The following is a 20109-nucleotide window of genomic DNA, read 5'->3' on the forward strand; positions in this document are numbered from 1 at the left end:
GAGAGAGAGACGCACAGTAGAGCTTATGAAGGATGGGAGGTGGGGTGTGTGGTGGTCTTAGAAGTATTAATGAGACAACCAGGAGAGGGGGCTATATATTTGCATCACTCGGGCTTTTGACAGTTGACTCCTTAATCTATGGCACTATCGTGGAATGCACCTTGCTTTAAGACAGAGTGATGGGCATGTGTAGTTACTTTATGAATCAAATTTAGGACATGTTCCGTAATTGCTGTTGTAAGTGCTGGGGCTGTACTTCAAAAAGGGTAGCGGATTTTGTAATTTCATTCGGAGGGCCTTCAATATCAGTTTGTGCCAGGACGATTCCTTGCTGGAGTTGATCCTATCAAGATTAGTAATAGGTGCTCTGAGATCATACATAATTTTGGCACACTTTCCCTTGTCATAGAAAAGTCTGTTTGATTTCATTGATAGTATCACCATGTTAATCTTGAAATAGATAATTCATTTTTTTTTGGAGAATTTCACAGTTGACAGGTGCTGCTTCAATTTTCAAAACTGGTTCAAATGAACTGTGTCAGTTTTGCATGACCGCAATCATGAATTTCTATTGCCCAATGTGATAACTTGGACAAGTGGTCAATTACCGAATCACCATATAAATTTATATGATATCATAATTTTCAGAATCATGACAAGTTACCATGCAGAGCAGATTATTGTAAGTTAAAATCTTACTCATTCTTGTTAATTCTTGTTGTTGATTGAAATATTTTGCAAGTTCAATTGTGTTGACATTGGAACACACCAAGGCCTGAAGTTTTACCAAATAGATCCTTTGCATCTCTTGGAGATTGGGCTAATGTGACATGTACATAGTTAGCCAACAAAACACACAAAAACAATTCTGGAGGGAAGAAAGGGGAGGTGGGGAGGTGAGGCGAACGTGGATGCTGTTTCTAGTGTTTCCCAACCCTTGTGCCAACTTTTTAACTTATGACTAAAGCTCAAATCTCTAGCCTTGGCACCAGAGCTCACCTCTCTTAAACAAAAAATTATGCAGTGCCCAAGGAGCCACTTTGATTCCTTGTTTGGAGCCTTATGTGTGGGGGCGAGTACGGCCTTTCTTGGGCAACACATGCATACAATACAAATCGACAGCCTCCACTAACAAATTACTGCCTTGGGCTTTGCCCCCATCGTGTTTGCTACAGGATAGGTTCTGTTTTACTTGACTTTTAAACTTCAAATGGTACACTACAAAATCTGCTTGAGTTGTGTATTCTGTGGATTGTTTTGGGGAATCTGTATTCTTTTCACCCTTCAGCTGTTTTTGTCTCGAATACAAATTTGTATGGTTTGAATGGAATTGCTAAAGTGATGTTACAGTTACTTTCTGTGGGTTAAAGTCTGATGATATGGAGTGTGGAGTATGGACTACTACCATTTATTTCTGCTGTAAAACCTTTTGACATGGACATCATTTTGGCCGTGTTACTACAATTGCAGCGATCAATAAGTTGTCTCTGTTTGGCCTTTACAGGTATGTGTTCTAGATTCCAGAAGAGTAATACTGATCGAATCCATCTAACTGCAGTGTTGTGGCTTTAACGTATTCCAGGTGTGGATCTGATTTGCAATGGCTTATCAGGATTCAGGCCGGGGATGATAAGGTTTGTAAATGAATTTCTTCGCCATGCATTGAGTTGTTTTTTCTGTGCTGTCTCATGGTTTGCACTCTAGAACCTTTGACATGGGATTGTACCATTCATCAGACTGTGGGTGCGAGTTTCTTTTTCTGATGGCACATCAAAAAAGCCTGAACTGTCTTGCAGAGAATAGTCCATTATCCCAGGGAAGCTGGTGAGTTGATAGTTCCTCCTTGAACTGTCTGATTGGTCTCCAACTCTGCAAGTCAAAACAGGCATGAACCAATAACATGATTATAACAAAAGCAATTGCTCGATTTCGTATCTCAACTGTTTTTAATAAATATCTTTACCATGATTGCATTTATTCTTTCCACTTGTACCTGATGTTAGATAGGAAAAGAACTGTTCTTTTAGTTCTTATATATAGTTTGATCAAATTATTATGAATTTCAGGAAAAGACATTTCATCATCATTTTTTATATGTAATGCTGTTGCTGCTGAATGTCCATAGTAGAGGAGAGTGGTTGAGCTTGACATATAGCTGTGATCGGTGTAGGGTATTTTTGGCATGCGTGGGCGCGGATAAACAGAATCCTACAGCAATAAGGTTCTCACTCTGTTTGCTATTCTTCAGTTAGTCAGGTTTAATCCTTTGTATTCCCTGAACCAAAAAAGAAAAAAAAAAGGTGATCTGTTACGCCGAGTTTACTCAAAACTAGAAGAAAAACTTTCTAGTGTGTTTGGACGAGGGAGTTACTGTAGGGACTTTCAGATTTTGCCTTCGTTTTATCTAATCTAGGAATTTGGAATGACATCCTTGTATCCAAACAAGCATTACCGGCAGGACTTTTTATTGAAATAGTAGTGCTCAACCAACTTGGAACTCACATGTGAAGTAGAAAGCTTCGTTCTCGTAGAGCATATCCTTAAAGAACATTGCTAGCTACAAGTACTCCAAGCATTTTCTAAGCATAAACACAAAACTCCAAGGCTAATAAGCCATTGAGCTTCCATAGCAGTCACCCATAGGACTTGACCCTATGGCGGCGTACGTCCTCAACTTGTCTTGGTGAATTAGGGCTAGCTAGCTAGGACTAGTAATATTTATTTATTTTTTCGACGAGCAGGACACTACTAATAATCTACCTAAGCGAGATATTGAAAACATTTCCTAGCTAGGCTTAAATACAAAACTCCGACGAGGCCAATAAGCCCTTGAGCTCATAGCATATACTAATATTACTCCCTCTATATCCTAAATTATAAGTTATTCCAAGAATTTTGGAGAGTCAAAGTATCTAAGTTTGATTAAAATTAAAAAAAATATAAAATTTTTTGACATCAAATAGATATACTATAAAATTATAATTAATAAAGAACCTAATAATACTTAGTTAATATCATAAATGTTATTATCCACCATATAAATTTGGTCAAATTTGAGATGCTTTGACTCTACAAGATTCTTGGAATGACTTACAATAATTTGAAATGGAGGGAGTAGCATTTCTCCATGAAAATTTGACCCAAGTAGAAACAGGGCGTCCTTAACTTTGTCTTGGGGAAGAATTAGACTATTATTAGGACACTGGTCTATGAGTGATGTCGAAGCAATGGATGTTGTGTAGTGTAGGTGCCCTATAATCATGAATCTAGCTTGGCCACACAGCACCCACGTAGACCTAAATATCATATCGTGCATGCTCTAACAAAAGGAGCTTTGCTACTGATGAAGCATCAGAATAATCTGTGTGTCATGGCCTCATGGTTGGTTCTAACACCGCTTTGTCGGTCTCATGGGCTTAATCTCTGGTCAAATCGCCCTCTCCACACCATTAACAAAAAAAGGCGTTCAAAACGTACGGACGCCTGCCCGGCCGGTTCACTCTAGCTCGTCAAGCGATCCTTTTTCACCATGACGTGTGGGGCCCATGTGCCCGGGACCCAGGCGCCAACGGGCGAGGCTAGCCTGTGGGTGGGTAAAGAACAGTGACGTGGATCGGAAAGAAAGAGAGAAAAAACACGAGTAGTACAAAGATGCCGGCGTGCGTGTGCACCGCCCGCACGTGTGCACGTACGCTCTCTGCGTAGACAATCCGAAGCACGCACACGTGGCGTGGTGGGGGCAGGGGGCGGGCGGTTGGTGCCCGCCACGTGAGGGCGTCTGACACAAGGTTAATGCGGGGAGGCCGCCTCACGTGCAGGGCATCGGAGGCCGCGTAGGATAGGATGCGCTGTGGCAGAGTCCCTGTGGACCTCGTTGCGGCTTGCTTTGTTGCCGTTCCAGAGGTTAACTGCAAAATGGATTATGGGCCTGTTGGCCTTGTTTAGTTCTTTATAAATTTTACAAAATTTTTCAGCATCGAATATTACATCACATGTATGGAACATTAAATATAAATAAATAATAAATAATTATATAATTTACCTATAATTTGTGAGACGAATCTTTTGAGACTAGTTAGTCTATAATTGGACAATATTTGTCAAATACAAATGAAAGTGCTACAGTGTCCATTTTGCAAAAACTTTTGCAAGTAAACAAGGCCTTAGTAACTAAGGAATGCAAAATTAAAAATATAAATTTCAAATTTTTCAGATTTATGTTTAGTACCATCTAAATTACAGAATTTATGCCTTTATTATGGTCTCTTGAGGCTTTTTTTTGCCTCTTGAGACCAAAATACAAAATGAAGAATGATAACTATTTTACCAAATTTTTTGCATGATGTTTAATTTTATTATACAAAATAACTGACCAAGACCTAGAATTTTTTAGGATAAAAGAGGAACTAAACACCCCCTATTTCTCCTTTCCCATTTCTCTCTCTTTGCTAGGAGTATGCCGTGGCGGATCTAGAAAATAGTTAGAATGATCTTATTTTATTATCTTACATCTCTATTCTTTTCCTTCTAAACTTCTATAGATGCAAAATTTTTGAGTCACACTACCTTATAAATATGAGTCCATTTAGATAAAGTTGATATTTATACTGCATATAGATAGTTTAGTGCCTATATTGAGTCCTTATTTAAATAATATATATTAAAATACAAAAATGGTAGCACTCGCTTTGTTTGAAAACACATGCTGTTTTTATTTTTTGCATTAGCAATATTATATAAATTTAACTTAAAATATACCAACATAAATTTATTTGATATCATAAATGGTAACATGACTTTGTATAGACATATTTTTAATTATGCGAATTAAACTTGGAACTAAAATGACCTAACATAATGGAACGGTGAACGCCTTCTAAAAATTTAAGATTTTCCGTTATATCGAATCTTGCGACACACGCATGAAGTATTAAATATAAACAAAAATAAAAACTAATTACGTAGTTTATCTATAATTTGTGAGATAAATTTTTTAAGCTTACTTAGTTTATAATTAGATAATAATTACCAAATTTAAACGAGTGATGCCGTACTCAAAATTTTAAAAAAAATTGCCAACTGAACAAGGCCTTAAGGAAGGAAGGAAAGGAGACGTGTTGGGCTCACGGGCACTGATCCACCAACCCATCTAAACAGCCCACGCAAGGGTGGCAAAGGATACCCGCCCACGCGGTAGTTCCGGGCCGAACGGGGGAGGGGATAGATAGTGGTTGACAGCCCAAGTAGGGAGAATCTGAGACGGTTTTCCTTTCGTCTTCGAGCTAGCGGGCCGTGCTGGACTGTCTGGTGGGCCGATGGATCATCGTCGTCGTCGTCATCATCATTCGAAGCGGCGCGCAGGACCCGCTGCTTCGGTCGGCGCCGCACGCCGCACGCTGCGTCGGTGGGGTGGCCCCGGCCGCCGAGGACCGAGGTGCGCCGCGCTGCATGTGTCGTCGTAGAGGCCAGGACAGCCGGACAGCACCTTATAAAAATCGGGCATGCACGCCGAAAGCTCGACGTTAATTGAGGGCGACGGCGAGAGCGCGACCTGCTGCTAGCTGTTTCGGTGTCGTCGCCGTGTCGTCGGCCGCGGTATACCTAATCGCGTGTCCTTTACGAGGCAACAACACCCAACAACTAGACGACTTCCTGTTCAAGGATTTTAGGTACGTGCCATTTTGTTTATTAATTATAACTACACTACGTATGTATAGTAAGAGATATACTATATAGTTTGGCGCGACGACGAGCTAACAGCGGCCGGCCGGGCCAGAATGCATGGTTTTAATACACTACATATGCTATACTTCTTACTTGCTGCGATATGATGTTGACTGGCCACAAGAAATTAGGCGTGGGTGTGTATACACTAATGATCAGTGAGCAGCCACACTCGCTCGGTGGCTATAGCCTTTGACTCTGTCAAAGTGTACGTACTTAGATACTCTTTTCTAGTTTTTAGGTAATCATTCGATCGTGCAGTAGGTCATGCATCTTTTCTCTTCTTCTGAAAGAAAACAAAAACAAAACCATGCAAGTTGTGATGAACTAATATACTAACACCGTTTTAATTTGATCCACCGACCTTCAACACGTACGTCACGCACGTACATGCTATACCAGGACTTGGGCATCGAAGAGACGTGACACTTGAATTTTTCCCTCCCGACCCCTTCAAGTCACCATTCCTCACTCATTCCAGCGAGCTTCTCTAGGTCTGAGGACCTTTAGGCCTTGTTCAGTTCCAAAATTTTGGGTTTTTTTTGACATTATAGCATTTTCATTTTTATTTGACAAATATTATCCAATCATGAATTAATGAAGTTCAAAAGATTCATCTCGCGATTTACAGGCAAACTGTGCAATTAGTTTTTGTTTTCATCTATATTTAATGCTCAATGCATGTGCCGTAAGATTCGATGTGACAGAGAATCTTGAAATTTTTTGGAAACTAAACAAGACCTTAGCAGTCAGAAACGCAGAACATGCATAACAACGTAACTTGTTTTGGGAACGTCTACGTTCCCAATTCGAAAACATTTGCGTTCCCACATTATTAAATATTGCCTCAAGTGTGTGTGACTCAGATGATTATTCATAATGTGCATAGGATCGGAGGATCATCATGATAATGAAAAGATGGGTTTTATTGATTGAAAACTTCTAGATAATAGGTGTTAGAGCATCTTCAAGAGTTTTGAAAACCCACTCCCAATTTTGATCTTTTTAGTAAAACTGGAAAAACCGCTCTCCAATACCCCCTTTTTTTTAAAAAAAAAACTAACCCCCCCCCCCTTCTCAACTCTCAATAATCTTCCCACGTTTAGAAAAAATGATCCAATCATGTGTGGAAATATACTCACGCATATCAAACAACCAATCTAGAGGTGGAAGAGCGTGAAAAATAATAAGAATATGAATAGGCCCATAGCTTCCGAAGTTGTTTTGTTGGATACTCTTCACTACATTCAGACAGTCACTGGCTAACCTGACACCGTCAACTTGTAGGTCTGAAGCGAAAGCCACCCTTTCTCTACATGCAATAGATTTCATCAACACCAGGTTCACAATTCCACCAAGGACCAGCGCCGATCCAAATGCTACCTAGAAGTTATTTTATGGTTAGCCTGCTAAGAGCAAGTATTATGGTGGGCTGTAAGCTGGCTAAATGCTGATGTGGAGGAGAGAGAGGAGAAGCAGGCTGTAAGCTTACAGCCAGCTTAGACACAAAAACCAAAATACTTTGTGAGAGAGATAAGTGGGCCATGTATTAATAGTGAATAGCTAACTATTGTATGGGTGGGCTGGGAGAAGGCTGTAAGAAACCTTACAGCCAGCAAGTTGGCTGTATTATTAAACTTGCTCTAAGCAATAGAAAGCTTCTATTTAGGGACCAACACAAGACTTTAACGACCAAACATAAGGACATTCACAATTGGACTTTTAATTTGGTGGCCTCTAAACCTCGACCCGTTTTAAACCCTTAAGAAAAATACAAAATGATAATAAGATCCAAATACTTTATCTATCCTAACATTGCCATTTTAAGATTATCACTATGGAAAGATAGCAATCAATATAAAAATTAAGCTCCAAATCTTCCTTATTTTTCTAATGTAGAATCAAGATTGCATCACACACTGTCTAGATAGATCACTTTAGAAATAAAAATCCAAACAAAGTGTATTATACTAGCACTACCATTAATAAGCAGAAACCAATACTCTCTTTGTTTGCTAAGGGCACTCACAATGCAAGACTCTATCACAGAGTCTAAGAAAATTAATTACATATTATTTATGGTATTTTGCTGATGTGGCAGCATATTTATTGAAGAAAGAGGTAGAAAAAATAAGACTCCAAGTCTTATTTAGACTCTAAGTCCACATTGTTCGAGGTAATAAATAATTTTAGACTCTATGATGGAGTCTACATTGTGAGTGCCCTAAGTATATAAATAAAGTTGGCATTAATAATGCAGGTCATGGTAGTCTTCACATGCCACGGCACACGATCCTCGCACCGGACGCAAACGTCAACCCCCAGAGGAGAATGTGCATGCTGCATTGCCCCGCCGGCCGCCGCGAACCGCGTCATGAATCCCGGAGCCAGCGCGCAACAATTATTTTCCACCACAAACCTTGCTCCACGAACCACTCCACTCGTTTGCGATTCAAATTCGCATCTCACTTTATGGACTGCATTATGTAACAAAATCCATTTTTAAAAAAAAAACAAAAAAAACAAGCTTTGCTCATGAGTCATGCATGGCCGCCGTTTCTTGGCGAGTAGTAACGCATGCTTAGCTGTTGCAGTCTACTAGTAGTATCTACTAGCACTTCCTCGTCTTCTCCATCCATCTCCTGCAGCAGGCCCTTCCTCGTTCCCAAATCTGCAAGCAATTAAGCAAACATTCCACCCACCAACCATCCAACCTTTCAAGTGCTCATCACGACATCAGGGTTTCCCCTTTTCCCTTTCCCTTTCGTGGCCCACGGCTCCGCGTCCTCCTCCGATCCGACGACGACTGACGCCGTGTTGACTCGCTTGCGACAGCGAACGGACTCGAGCCAAAACATACGTCCTCCCGTGGCCATGGCCGTGGCCGTGGCGGCGCGTCGGGCGACTCTACTCGTCCTGATCTTCCTCGTCTCCGCGGCCGGTGCATCAGGTGAGGTTCTTGAAAATTATGCTTTTTTTTTTCTTTCTCTTCCGGCGATGCTGCCGTGTGGTTTGATGCATCGATCGAGAATTGGGAATGCGTATATATAACTTTGGTTGAAATGTTGGGATCGTCGTCTTCAGCCTCGGCGACGGCGGCGGCGGCGGCGCCGGGTCCCGGGGCGAACTCGACGTCGTTCCTGCTCGCGGCGGAGCAGACGCAGCGGAAGGACCCGCTCGAGGGGCTGAGGTACTACACCGGCGGGTGGAACATCAGCGACGAGCACTACTGGGCCGTGAGTTCTTCCTTCTCCTTCCAGCAGATCCCATCTTGATCGATCGTCTAATCGGTTCTTGCCCCTCGACCCTCGATCGGTTCTTGGTTATCCGTTGTCTTGATTATCCTCGATTTTTTGCTGTTGGTTCCGGCGACGCGATGATCATCATCGTCAGTCCGTCGGCTTCACCGCGGCGCCGGTGTTCGCGGCGGCGGGAGTCTGGTTCGTCGTGTTCGGCATTGGCCTGTTCATCGCCGGCTGCTGCTTCTGCTGCTGTCCGGGTGGCGGCGCCGGCGCCGGCGACACCTACTCGCGCGCGTGCCTGTTCGTCTCGCTCGTGCTCCTCCTCGTCGTCACGGCCTTGGCAGCGTAATAACCAATTCCCCCGCGATCACGTCGCCATCCCATTCATCATACCTTGCCTCGCCGATTAGTTACTAATTCACCGGCCGGTATGCCTCTAATCCTCTATCGCCGTACGTTGCAGCGTGGGGTGCGCCGTGCTGTACGACGGGCAGGGCCGGTTCCACGGCAGCACGGCGGCGACGGTGGACTACGTGGTGCGGCAGTCGGGCGACACGGTGGCCACCCTGCGGGGCTTCACGGGCTTCCTGGAGACCGCCAAGGCCGCCGGCGTCGGGCCCATCACGCTGCCCGACGACGTCAAGGGGAGGATCGACGACGTCGTGCGCAAGGTGGGCGCGGCCTCCGACGAGCTCGCCGCCCGCACGTCCAGCAACGCCGCCAAGATCCGCGCCGCCCTGGAGACAGTGTACGTACGCCGCCACCGATCACCGATCGAAGCACCTTGCTCGTTTTGGCTGGTTCCTCGCCGTGCACTACTCCACTCCTGATCATCTCTTGTTCTTGCTGCTCCAATATATTGCAATGCAGAAGGAAGGTTCTGATCGTTGTTTCGGCGGCGATGCTAATCCTTGCTTTTCTTGGACTCGGTGAGCTCCATTACTCCCTACTGCCACTGTTTATGCTTCATATCACTGCCAATTTTGGAGAAATTGACATCACCGTTTCTGGAATCTGCATTTTTGCTGTGTTTGCAGTGTTCTCCTTGTGTGGATTGGAGTCGATTGTCTACGTGTAAGCATCAAATACTTACAGATCTTCAATGATTCATCACTTGCCATAGTTCATCTTCTGATGAAAATGCAGCTTCAAAAGTCTGATGCCAGTTAGGTTATGTGTACTTGCATGCAGGTTGGTGTTCTTGGGGTGGATCCTGGTTGCAGGGACGTTTGTACTGTGCGGTACTTTTCTCCTCCTGCACAAGTAAGTACGGTGCCTTCGCTGTTGCTTGCAAGTCAAGTAGTGTCACGAGCACACCTACTCAAGTCTATACGTGCAGCGTGGTGGGCGACACGTGCGTGGCGATGGGCGAGTGGGTGCAGCACCCGCAGGCGCGGACGGCGCTGGACGACATCCTGCCGTGCGTCGACACGGCGGCGGCGAACGAGGCGCTGGACCGGAGCAAGGAGGTGAACTACCAGCTGGTGGCCGTGCTCAACGCCGCGCTCACCAACGTCTCCAACCGCGACTTCCCGCCGCAGGCGCCGCCGCCGATCAACTACAACCAGTCGGGCCCGGCCGTGCCGCTGCTCTGCAACCCCTACACGGCGGACCTCCGCGACCGCGCGTGCGCGCCGGGCGAGCTGCCCCTCGACGCCGCCGCCGCGCGGCAGGCCTGGCGGCGCTACGTGTGCCGCACTGCGGCCTCCGCCTCCGCGGACGACGGCGCGTCGGCGGCGGCGGCGGAGGTGTGCGCGACCACGGGGCGCGTCACGCCGTCCATGTACGAGCAGCTCGCCGGCGCGGCCGACGTCAGCTACGGGCTGTACCACTACGGCCCCGCCCTGGTGGCGCTGGCGGACTGCACGTTCGTGAGGGAGACGTTCCGGTCGATCGGCGAGGATCACTGCCCGGGACTCAGCCGGTACAGCGGCCAGGTGTTCCGGGGCCTGCTCGCCGCCGCCGTCGCCGTGATGCTGGCGGTGCTGCTCTGGGTCGTGCACTCGCGGGAGCGGCGGAGGAGGAGCGAGGCCAAGGAGATCCTCCTGCTCGCCTCGTCGCCCTACAAGTTTCCTGTGGAGGAGAGGGCGTTTCTCAAGAGCCCGGCGAGGCCGTTTATGTGAATTTTAAGCGGAATATAATTACAGTATCGGCTCTGCTAGCTTAATTAGGCCGTGCACCGTCCAACATTTGGGCCGTATTATACCTGTACAGTACATTCTACTGTAGTTGTATTTAACTATAAGTAGCCGACATTGGTGTTCGCATGTGCTAAATTTCGAAGAAAAAAAATATGGCGGTTAAATACAATATACTATGAAGTATGAACTAGTATAGTACTAACATAGTAACATACTCAGTACATGATACGTGTACTATTACTTCCAGTCAAGTAGACTCGATATTCAGACAACAAAAACAATGAGAAAATTAACAAGTTGCCTCTACTATCTGAAACATAAGTGAACTTAGAGGCTGTATATAGCATAATTTATTAAAGGAATTTCCTTTCTATATATATAATAGAAAACTCTCCTACCAGCTGGTCATGTGGTAGTTGTCATGTCTAGTTTTTTTTTGTTGTTATTGTTATTGTGTTCTTCTCTTTTGTTGATGTGTGAATCTACGTGTTCTTGTATCCTTTTGGCTGTGTATATAGTTAATGAATATAGAGACTGGGTTAATAAATCCATTATCTAAAAAAATGTGACAAATGTTGGCATATGTTTTATGGATGCATGGTTATGGGGATGGCTATTATGTTGGTCATCACCATTGACACTATTGTTTTATGATGTTATATGCTTTGTTTTTATTTTCTTCTGCTCTATTGATACATGACCTTTAAGTAGTTACTTGCCAGCGTTCTTTGTCTACCATAAGAGTCTGGGATGCTATGCGATTAAAAACTCTCTACTCTCTAGTAAAGAATGGACTATACTCACTTTTCTCACAAGTGTAGTATGACATGTATGCAACGCTTGCTTTGTACAAGAAAAGCCCTCTTTTCACATGCATTTTTGTCCATGCATGCACGCTGATCGAGCTCTTGATATAGTATCTTTTGGTTGTTTATTTTAACACCCTTTCTTTTGGATAAACACACACCTCCCTTTTTTGTAGGATCTCCATTTGCAGTTTTATCCTTTTGAGCCACGAAACAAGGAAGTCAGTTGGCACTCAACAGCCACGTCCACGAAGCCTCCCTCTGCACGATCGAGCGCACGTACACGAGCAGCACGCGCTATGGCATTGGGAATTTGGGAATCAGCAGGCGGCCGCCACAGCAATATAATACCCCGCCGGTCGACAACTCGACATCACCACCTGATCAAGCGCGGCGCGCAGCCTTGCACCGGATCCGATCCATGAGCTCCTCTCCTCCTCCGTGCTCCAAGACCGCCGCCGGTCATGCGCCGGCCAGGTACTGCCTGTGCGCGCCGACGACGCACCCGGGCTCGTTCCGGTGCAGGCTGCACCGGTCGTCGTCATCAATGGATGCCACGGCGGCAGCATCGGAGGAGGCCAAGGAAGCAGCCGCCGCCGCCGCGCGCGCGTTCCTGGAGCGGATGACGACGGCCCGGAAGCCGAGGCGGCAGGGCGTGTCTGGGACGATTTTCTTGCCTGGACCTTCGAGGCTGGGAGCCACCGCCACGGCGGATGAGTAACCCTCCGTATAGTCGTTCCTGCCGCCATGGCTATATATGTAGAGAGAAATTTGTTAGACTTGTAGTGATGGTGTCATATGGTATATATGGGCATATGGTGCCGTCGTGTGCATGCTGGAAGTCACATACTTGATACTTCCTTTGGTTCATTTGCATTTTGTACACATACTTGCAGATGCAGTGTCTATGTGCTAGAGAATTAGAATATTTCAATTCCAGATAGCAGATAGTACTATATATATTCGCAATTTACAGCCAAAATGTTTGGCTTGACGATTAACTCCATCTGGTATGGTTCGTTCAACTTCAACATGCAGGAAGGAACATGAAAGGGTTGGTGAAGGACGACACAGACTTGCCATGCAAACCAAACGCTACGCTTAGATTCACGGAACAACGCGGCAGCCTCCGAATCAACTTCTGCACAATCGCTTGCGTTGAAAGCAATATATAGCACTGTGCCATCAACTGAACTGAAGACATTGTTGGAAAAAGAAAGCTCTTTTTTTAGATGTTGGACAGTGGACACTAAACATCACATTGCATCAGCACAATCACTTATCCAGCTAAAGCATTCGACAAAAGCTCTCTTGTCATGAGACCAAAAATATAAATGCCATGGAGTTCGATTACTGTACAATTTACACTTGTGGTGTACAACTATGCCTCAAAACGGGATAGTATATGAACTACTAGCCCCCAGCCATGTACGTACAGAATGGTTAGGTATCGTGCCCCGGTGCACTTTTGCCAAGAATAACAAAAACAAAACCTTTACGTGTTGACAAAATTTCTTTTCTATCGTGCATCATAGGAGCAAGCTGAAGATGTTTCTGAAGCCTTCATTTTTTTAGGGGAGTTTCTGAAGCCTTCATGTGTGTGCAGCCAGAGAGAAGTCACCGAGCACGGACGAAGAAATAGGCCAAACAAAACTGTGGTTGACTGGTCGTCCAACAGGTATGCACAAATATAAAGAAACACATCTGCATCCTCAAAACGAATCACAAGGGAAGAAAGAGATCGCCCATAACGGCTAGAGGTGTTGTTATGCCCAAAGGCCTGAAGGGATCCTATCATATTTCTTACTCTGATTGCCACATTGGGATGAACTTTGGCGATGGGATTTTGAGTTGTCATGTGAATTGGTGGAACCATGGTCAGTGCCATTCACATGTGGTGGAATGCTCTCGCCATTCTGTGAGACTGGGCTTCTCATCTGAATTGGTCCCATTTCCTCATCAGTTTGCAATGTCTGTACAGTGTTCTCAATATCCTCATTGTACCCCTTCAGCAAGAACTCAGAACAGTTCTTGCGCACCCCATGGTCATATGGATTTCTGAATCTGCCACTTGGTCCCCTGAGATAACTATATCTCATGGCATTTGCCATCTCATTTGTTGTAATGTTCCTGGATATCTGCAAGGTAGGAAAAGCAAAAAATTACCAGATGGCAGGAAAAGGTGTGTTAAAGATACAGGAAGGAAAAGAAAGTTATAGAGTCAATAGTGCCTGATATCAGATGCAGTGGATCTCCACAAACAAACAGAAGCTCAATAAGGTGATAATTTTTAGTACAACTGAACAGATAACCAAGAATGCATAGAATCATGCATGTGCAGAAATAATCTACAAAAATATACATTTATGTATAAACATGGGCTGAGCCGCAGAGGCATCAACAGAATCAGGTTGATGCCAAATATTTGATTAGAATTTAGAGGTATCATTAGCACTTGGCACCAAAGGGATACTGAATCCGTATTTTGCTATAGAGATGGGTAAGAAAAAATGCTGATGCCATTTAGTTTTTCATCAAAGAATATGTCCTAGAAACTAGATCCATACTGTGCTGGTGCCTAATAGATGCATTGTCAGATGTAATCTGCCTGACTAGTCAGTTCATTGGAGATGGTAGGAGACAAATCATTCCTCAGTGGGAACTCCAGCATATTTCAACAATCAAAAGTAAACAAAAAAAAGCCAATATCAACTTGGTTCACACCTGTGATGCTTGAATTACTGTTAGAGTTATAACACCAAAGAAAAGGAGGAGATCCATTATGACAAAAGACACCACCCAGGAATGGTTTATAGCTGTATAGCCAAGCCATCCACCAAATGATGCTGGGGAAGCTGGGTCTCCTATACTTCCTGCAACAAGAAAAATAATAAATGAAGTTTTCTCAATGCAATCAAAGTCTTGGTATAACAGAAAAATGTAAACATACTTATGATGGCCGTTACACCAGTAATAATCATCGCAGAAACTTCTAGGATAAGGAACATAAAGAATTCCCATTTGTTCCTCTGCAATTTCAAACCATTGTAGCTTAGACTGAAGAAAATCATTCATTAATATTCAAAATGTGGAAACAAAAGAGAACAATGCAATTCATAAACTAGAGGCAGAATGATGTTTTCTTGATCTTCAGCTCCTGCTTTGGGTCTATAGGTGTAGGTTTTAGAATGAATCCATATTTAGCTTTTTAACCCTGTACCATCAAATATCAACTGCAAATAAGATGTCCAAAAAATAAAAAGGAAATAGTACCTTTCCAATGCAATTTGATACCCAAGGGCAGTGATGATCGAATTGCTCGACACAGCAGTCGCATGTAGAGCAGTGTTTTGAGCGTACAGGCCTGACAATCTATTAATACTAGGCAAATCAGGCCGCTTCAGAAAAATGTTAATTCAAAGGAAAACCCCACACAAATTGCTTAATACAGAAAAACTTACTTTGCATGTTATACATAGTTGAGACCAATTACCATCAAGGAGTTCAGGATTGTCCAAACCCATCTTCAACAAAGGTTCCTAGAGGAGCAAAAACAAAAGATGAACATTACACACTTTGGTCTATGATATTATTTCAATTTTCTGTGAGTGGCAGTCTAAAATGAAACAGGAGATAAAGAAATGAACAGGAAGTCATAGTAGGTTTCTAGATCTTTCAAGCTTACATCATCTCTTTGATTTTGTGAGTCTCTTATATTCTTGCTGATGTAACCAGGATCTTTCCTGCACAAAACCAGTATGGTCACTCCAGAAGAAAAAAATATGATCAAAATGCATAGCTAAGAGGTGAAAGAAGCAGGGTGTTAGGTGTGTTGAATATACAGATTTGGAAGGAAAATAGAACACAAAATTAAACAAACTGAAATTTAAGTAACAGACCTTTTATAGACGCACAATAAAAATAACGAGAAACATTAAATAAATTGGCATTACCTCAAAACCCTAAGAGGCTGAGACTTCCACCAAAATAGCATGGCATTCTAGTAAATGAGGTTAAGATACAATGCAAAATGATAGGTTCTAGCAATAAATAAATATGAAAAAAAAATAAATGTCTACTTTTACAAATTGCATGTGGTTCAACATATTAGTCTACACAATACATGAGAATAATGCATAAGAGTTCCAGTTTCTTATAAAAGCTTTTCTTATAGGCCAATTTGCAAAGCCTTTCTTTATTTCTCTGCTTCTCATTTTTTTCGTTTGTTGCTTGTATCATAATAAGATGTCTACCTGCTGCATCTATAAAACATAAACAGCCCGGCAGTTGCAAGGAGAACTCCCAACCAGGAAAATAATCCAAGAGATACAGTCATCTTTGTGTTATAGTCTCCTGCATAGTAGGAATAAACTAAGTGCCACATTATGGAAGATTAAATCGTCTGAACTCTGAAATACATCAATATAGTATAATACCTAAGATAATTGAATGTATATATACAAAAATTAAGGCTATAATGATACACCAAAGAAGAGGAGCAAGCCCGACTTTTAATAGTTTCCCAAAGTAACCATTCCCGACACATTCTCTTTCATGTACTCTTCTAGCATTCCCCTGCATTAAACAGAGCAAATGATCAAGTCCGTCCTTAAGTTTCCCTACTGCACTATAAGACATTTTGTATTGAGGTCAATAATGGCCATTTTAACTCCCTAATCAAGATATCCAGGTCAGAAGACATGCAAAAAAAGGCTATTAAAAAATTAAAGAAAATTAACAAACCACAAAAGCTGCAGATGAGTACTTTCAGCTCTAATGGATTTGAGGAGAAACAGTTTCCTCTTTTGTTGCTTCCATGTCAATGACAGTACTTTCCATCTTTTATGTAAAGAAAGTAATGTCATCTAATCACCTTTACCATGCTAAATGTACTAACTGTGAAAAATATTTTTTTGATATGTGAGGTAAAGTAATTATCAAGGATGCACACATGCAAAATCTGCTGCAGCGCAAATAAAAAAAAATCAGCAGCGGTGCTTCATGCTATTTAGATTAACAAAGCTTTAAAGATACAAAACACTACTAGGCTCTCCATCCAACACCAAAACTTTATAGTTGGACTCCAGAATCCAGATATGCTAAATATTTACTTGGAAGTGTATATTAATAAAAAATATTAATAATATAAATAATACTTACTAGGAAAAATGCAACTTGTCGATGATTCTTATCAGCAGCAAGTTGGGCTGGAGTGAAGCCAGTATTGTCTTGAACCGTAAGATCCTCCTTTTTGCCAGCTTGAACTAGCACAGTGCAAGACTCCAAATTCCCCCGAATAGCAGCCCAATGTAAAGGAGTACAACCTAAGGAAGCACTTACAATGGAAATGAACAAGCTGGTGGGAGAAAAGGCTCTATTGATTGGAGAGATTGTCATTATTTGTATAAAGATAGGAAGGGTTTTGAAATAATCCAATGCAATACCTTCTTTATCTTGCCGCGCCCTATAAGCACCTAAAAACAAGAGGAGACGTATAGTATCCGCAAATCCCTTATATGCAGCCCTACAAGTGGCATGAATATATATACAGATACATCAGCAGGGAGTTAGACAATATGTTAAGAAGAGCACAAATACATAATACCACCAGGTTCATATTAATGTACGGTACGAACCAGTGAAGAGGGCTTCTTCCATCGTTATCAGGGACATCATAATCAGCATTCCATTTTGTAACAATGTGACAAAGAAATGCTGTCTGGCCATACTGGGCGGCAACATGTGTGGTCTGTGATATAACAGTAGATTGATTAAGGAATCATGAGTAAAACTCCGGCCACAGGCTACTTAAACAGACTTCACTGAAGCTTTTATTTCATCTACTACAAATAGGCTACTCCCTCCATTCCTATTTCTAGAGCACATAATATGTTATCAATTACTACAGAATCAATGTCTGTCTTAATAAAATACATGTGAAATAAGAATCTATTTATGCATCTTGAATAATTGAATGCCAAACATTACAGTGTTTGACCTTTTTGAATGATAATATACCGTAAATTTTGAAATGGAGACAGTAGTATAGTATATTAAGGAGTGAACCTAAAGTAGTGGGGGGCACAAGGCTTAGAGGTAAATGTTTAGACAAAAAGTGCAATGCATAAGGTAAATCAGTCATCTTCTCCCAAAATTGCCCTTGTACTAATTACGTTGATATGAATTTTGCCACTCTTCACTTAATAACTCATCGGATACTTCATAACATGCTTGGTGCTATTGCAAGAATGGCAACATTTGCAGAGCAGAACAAAAATCCACTGTATATGTACATCTTGGTTATCCCATCCAAACCATTGTTACAGCCAAAAAGAAGTTATAATGTCTAGAGTGACAATAGTGCATTTCTTAATCTGTGTGCAACTAAATAAACTTCATCTATTTTTGTATCAGAGGAAGTGGGCCATCAGGAGAAATTATGAAAATACTCTAGACAAATAAAAGATACAATGATAATGGGAAGTGACACAGGTGCAATAGAAAAATCAAACCACAAACCTGGTATCCATATAAATCAGCGGCATCCACCTTAGCTCCTTCTTTCAAAAGTAATTCTGCAACTTGAACATGGCCGCGCACAGCGCTCCAGTGAAGTGCTGTTTGGCCTGTGTGGTCTATAGCATTTACATTGGCACCATGCTGTCCAAATTAAAAACTCAAATCATCATCCACCAAAACCAACCCAAAAGGAAGAAAAAAAATGCAATGCTGTAATGAAGTAAAAACATATGATTAAGAAGGACGTAACCACATTTTACAACACAGGACACACATGATTGGAATAATGATTTCAAGAGAGGCATTTTTTAACATGACTACACTTACATTTCTAATAATTATGACGGGCCTGTTTAACATCCTGAAGATGGCCACTATTTTAACCAAACTAAGCATCCAGGTTCAATTTGAGAATGTCTCAGCTACGAAGACAGAAAATGTCATTTGTTTGGAGATAAGATCGAAGGCTCAGCTTTAAACAGTACTTAAGGATATGCAAGAGAAAGCTCATTTTGCCTTGCAATCTAGCGAAACCAAAACCCAAGCTCTTCCATCAGTCCTATGTTGCAATGGACATCATATACACCATCCAACATCTCCCAAGCTACAGCAAGGCAACAAGCATAAAACTTGCACTCAGTTACAGCAATGGTTCTGCCCACCTTACCCACCACCACCAGGTCACCAGCCATAGTGCCCACAGGCAGGCTCGAATCTCAAACAGACTAAGGATGAAAACTCCCAATAACAACAACTCAGTAGAGCAATGGCTATAAGCTTGAGCTCATCTGCGCAATTCTCATCCGAGCACGAGGCTGTAGGGGCCACAAATAGAGTTAAAATATTAAAACGCATTGCCCATTCCTCACGCAAAATCGTCGCTAGTCACTGCCAACAAGTGATCGCCGCCATTATCAGGCTATCAGCAAAGCAGCTAAGCCCAGCAGGCTACCGCGTCGGGCACCAAGAAGACGGGGTGGGGAACCGACCTCAAGAATGTACTGGGCGGCGGCGACGCGGTTGTTGAGCGCGGCCCACTGCAGCGCGTGGTACCCGAGCGCGTCGGGCACCGTGACGGAGCGGCCCTCCCGCTCGACGAGGCGGTGCAGCTTCTCGAGGTCCCCGTACGCCGCGCCCGTGTACACGTCGTCCTTGAGCGCCTCCTCATCCTCCCCCTCCTGCCCCGCCCCCTCTGCGACGGCCCGTCCCGCTCCGCCGGTGGTGGCCGCGGGGCCGGCGGCGTCGATCACCTCGATCTCCGACGACGCCATGGGCCCGGGGGATTGGGCGGCCTCGCGCCCTCGCGGGATTGGGTTGCGCGATTCGGGAGGCCAGTAGGCCACGGAGGTGGCGACTGGCGAGGGGCCTGCACCTGCTCGACGTGAGGCCGCTTTGACTCGTTATTTTGGTTTTGTTTTTGTTTTCGGCCCTCGGCCGGACGGATGATAGCTGGATTTGGACGTCTTTGAGACAATTCCTAAGTCAAATTTTACCTCTTCTACAACTTTTCTCATCAAAATAATTCACACTTGCCTCGTTACCATTTTCATCGAAATTAGTTAGGTTTGCTGTTAAATTGATCTGAAAATGATCATTTTACCTCTCTCAAACAAATGCTGTGAAAATTAGGCGGAAAAAAATAGGTGACAAGCGCTTTACACGATTAGGAAATGGCTA

General features: G+C 43.3%; 2 protein-coding genes, 1 long non-coding RNA gene and 1 pseudogene across 3 annotated transcripts; 3 read left to right on the top strand and 1 right to left on the bottom strand.

Annotated features, from left to right (window-relative positions):
- On the top strand, nt 1544-2442 carry LOC110434922. Its single transcript, XR_002452489.1, has 3 exons — nt 1544-1634; nt 1737-1824; nt 2171-2442. It is a non-coding gene; the product is annotated as an uncharacterized LOC110434922 (long non-coding RNA).
- On the top strand, nt 8043-11233 carry LOC8079415. The gene is made up of 8 exons (XM_002451628.2): nt 8043-8674; nt 8809-8960; nt 9118-9311; nt 9430-9714; nt 9837-9895; nt 10004-10040; nt 10158-10229; nt 10306-11233. The coding sequence occupies exons 1-8, from the start codon at nt 8599-8601 to the stop codon at nt 11087-11089; spliced, it is 1659 nt and encodes a 552-aa protein (XP_002451673.1). The 5' UTR covers nt 8043-8598; the 3' UTR covers nt 11090-11233.
- Nucleotides 11359-13181, top strand: LOC8077636. The gene has a single exon (XM_021459806.1). The coding sequence runs from the start codon at nt 12335-12337 to the stop codon at nt 12632-12634; it is 300 nt and encodes a 99-aa protein (XP_021315481.1). The 5' UTR covers nt 11359-12334; the 3' UTR covers nt 12635-13181.
- On the bottom strand, nt 13209-19893 carry LOC8077637 (annotated as a pseudogene).

The sequence above is a fragment of the Sorghum bicolor genome, chromosome 4 (assembly GCF_000003195.3).
Source record: "Sorghum bicolor cultivar BTx623 chromosome 4, Sorghum_bicolor_NCBIv3, whole genome shotgun sequence".
NCBI classification, from domain to species: Eukaryota; Viridiplantae; Streptophyta; class Magnoliopsida; order Poales; family Poaceae; genus Sorghum; species Sorghum bicolor.

What these genes read in the sequence shown, in the direction of transcription:
- LOC8079415 (XM_002451628.2), top strand. Translation starts at nt 8,599, where the DNA reads ATGGCCGTGGCCGTGGCGGCGCGTCGGGCGACTCTACTCGTCCTGATC. An exon ending in CTCCGCGGCCGGTGCATCAG is followed by an intron (nt 8,675 to 8,808) that starts GTGAGGTTCTTG and finishes CGTCGTCTTCAG; the next exon opens with CCTCGGCGACGGCGGCGGCG. An exon ending in GTCGTCACGGCCTTGGCAGC is followed by an intron (nt 9,312 to 9,429) that starts GTAATAACCAAT and finishes CGTACGTTGCAG; the next exon opens with CGTGGGGTGCGCCGTGCTGT.
- LOC8077636 (XM_021459806.1), top strand. Translation starts at nt 12,335, where the DNA reads ATGAGCTCCTCTCCTCCTCCGTGCTCCAAGACCGCCGCCGGTCATGCG.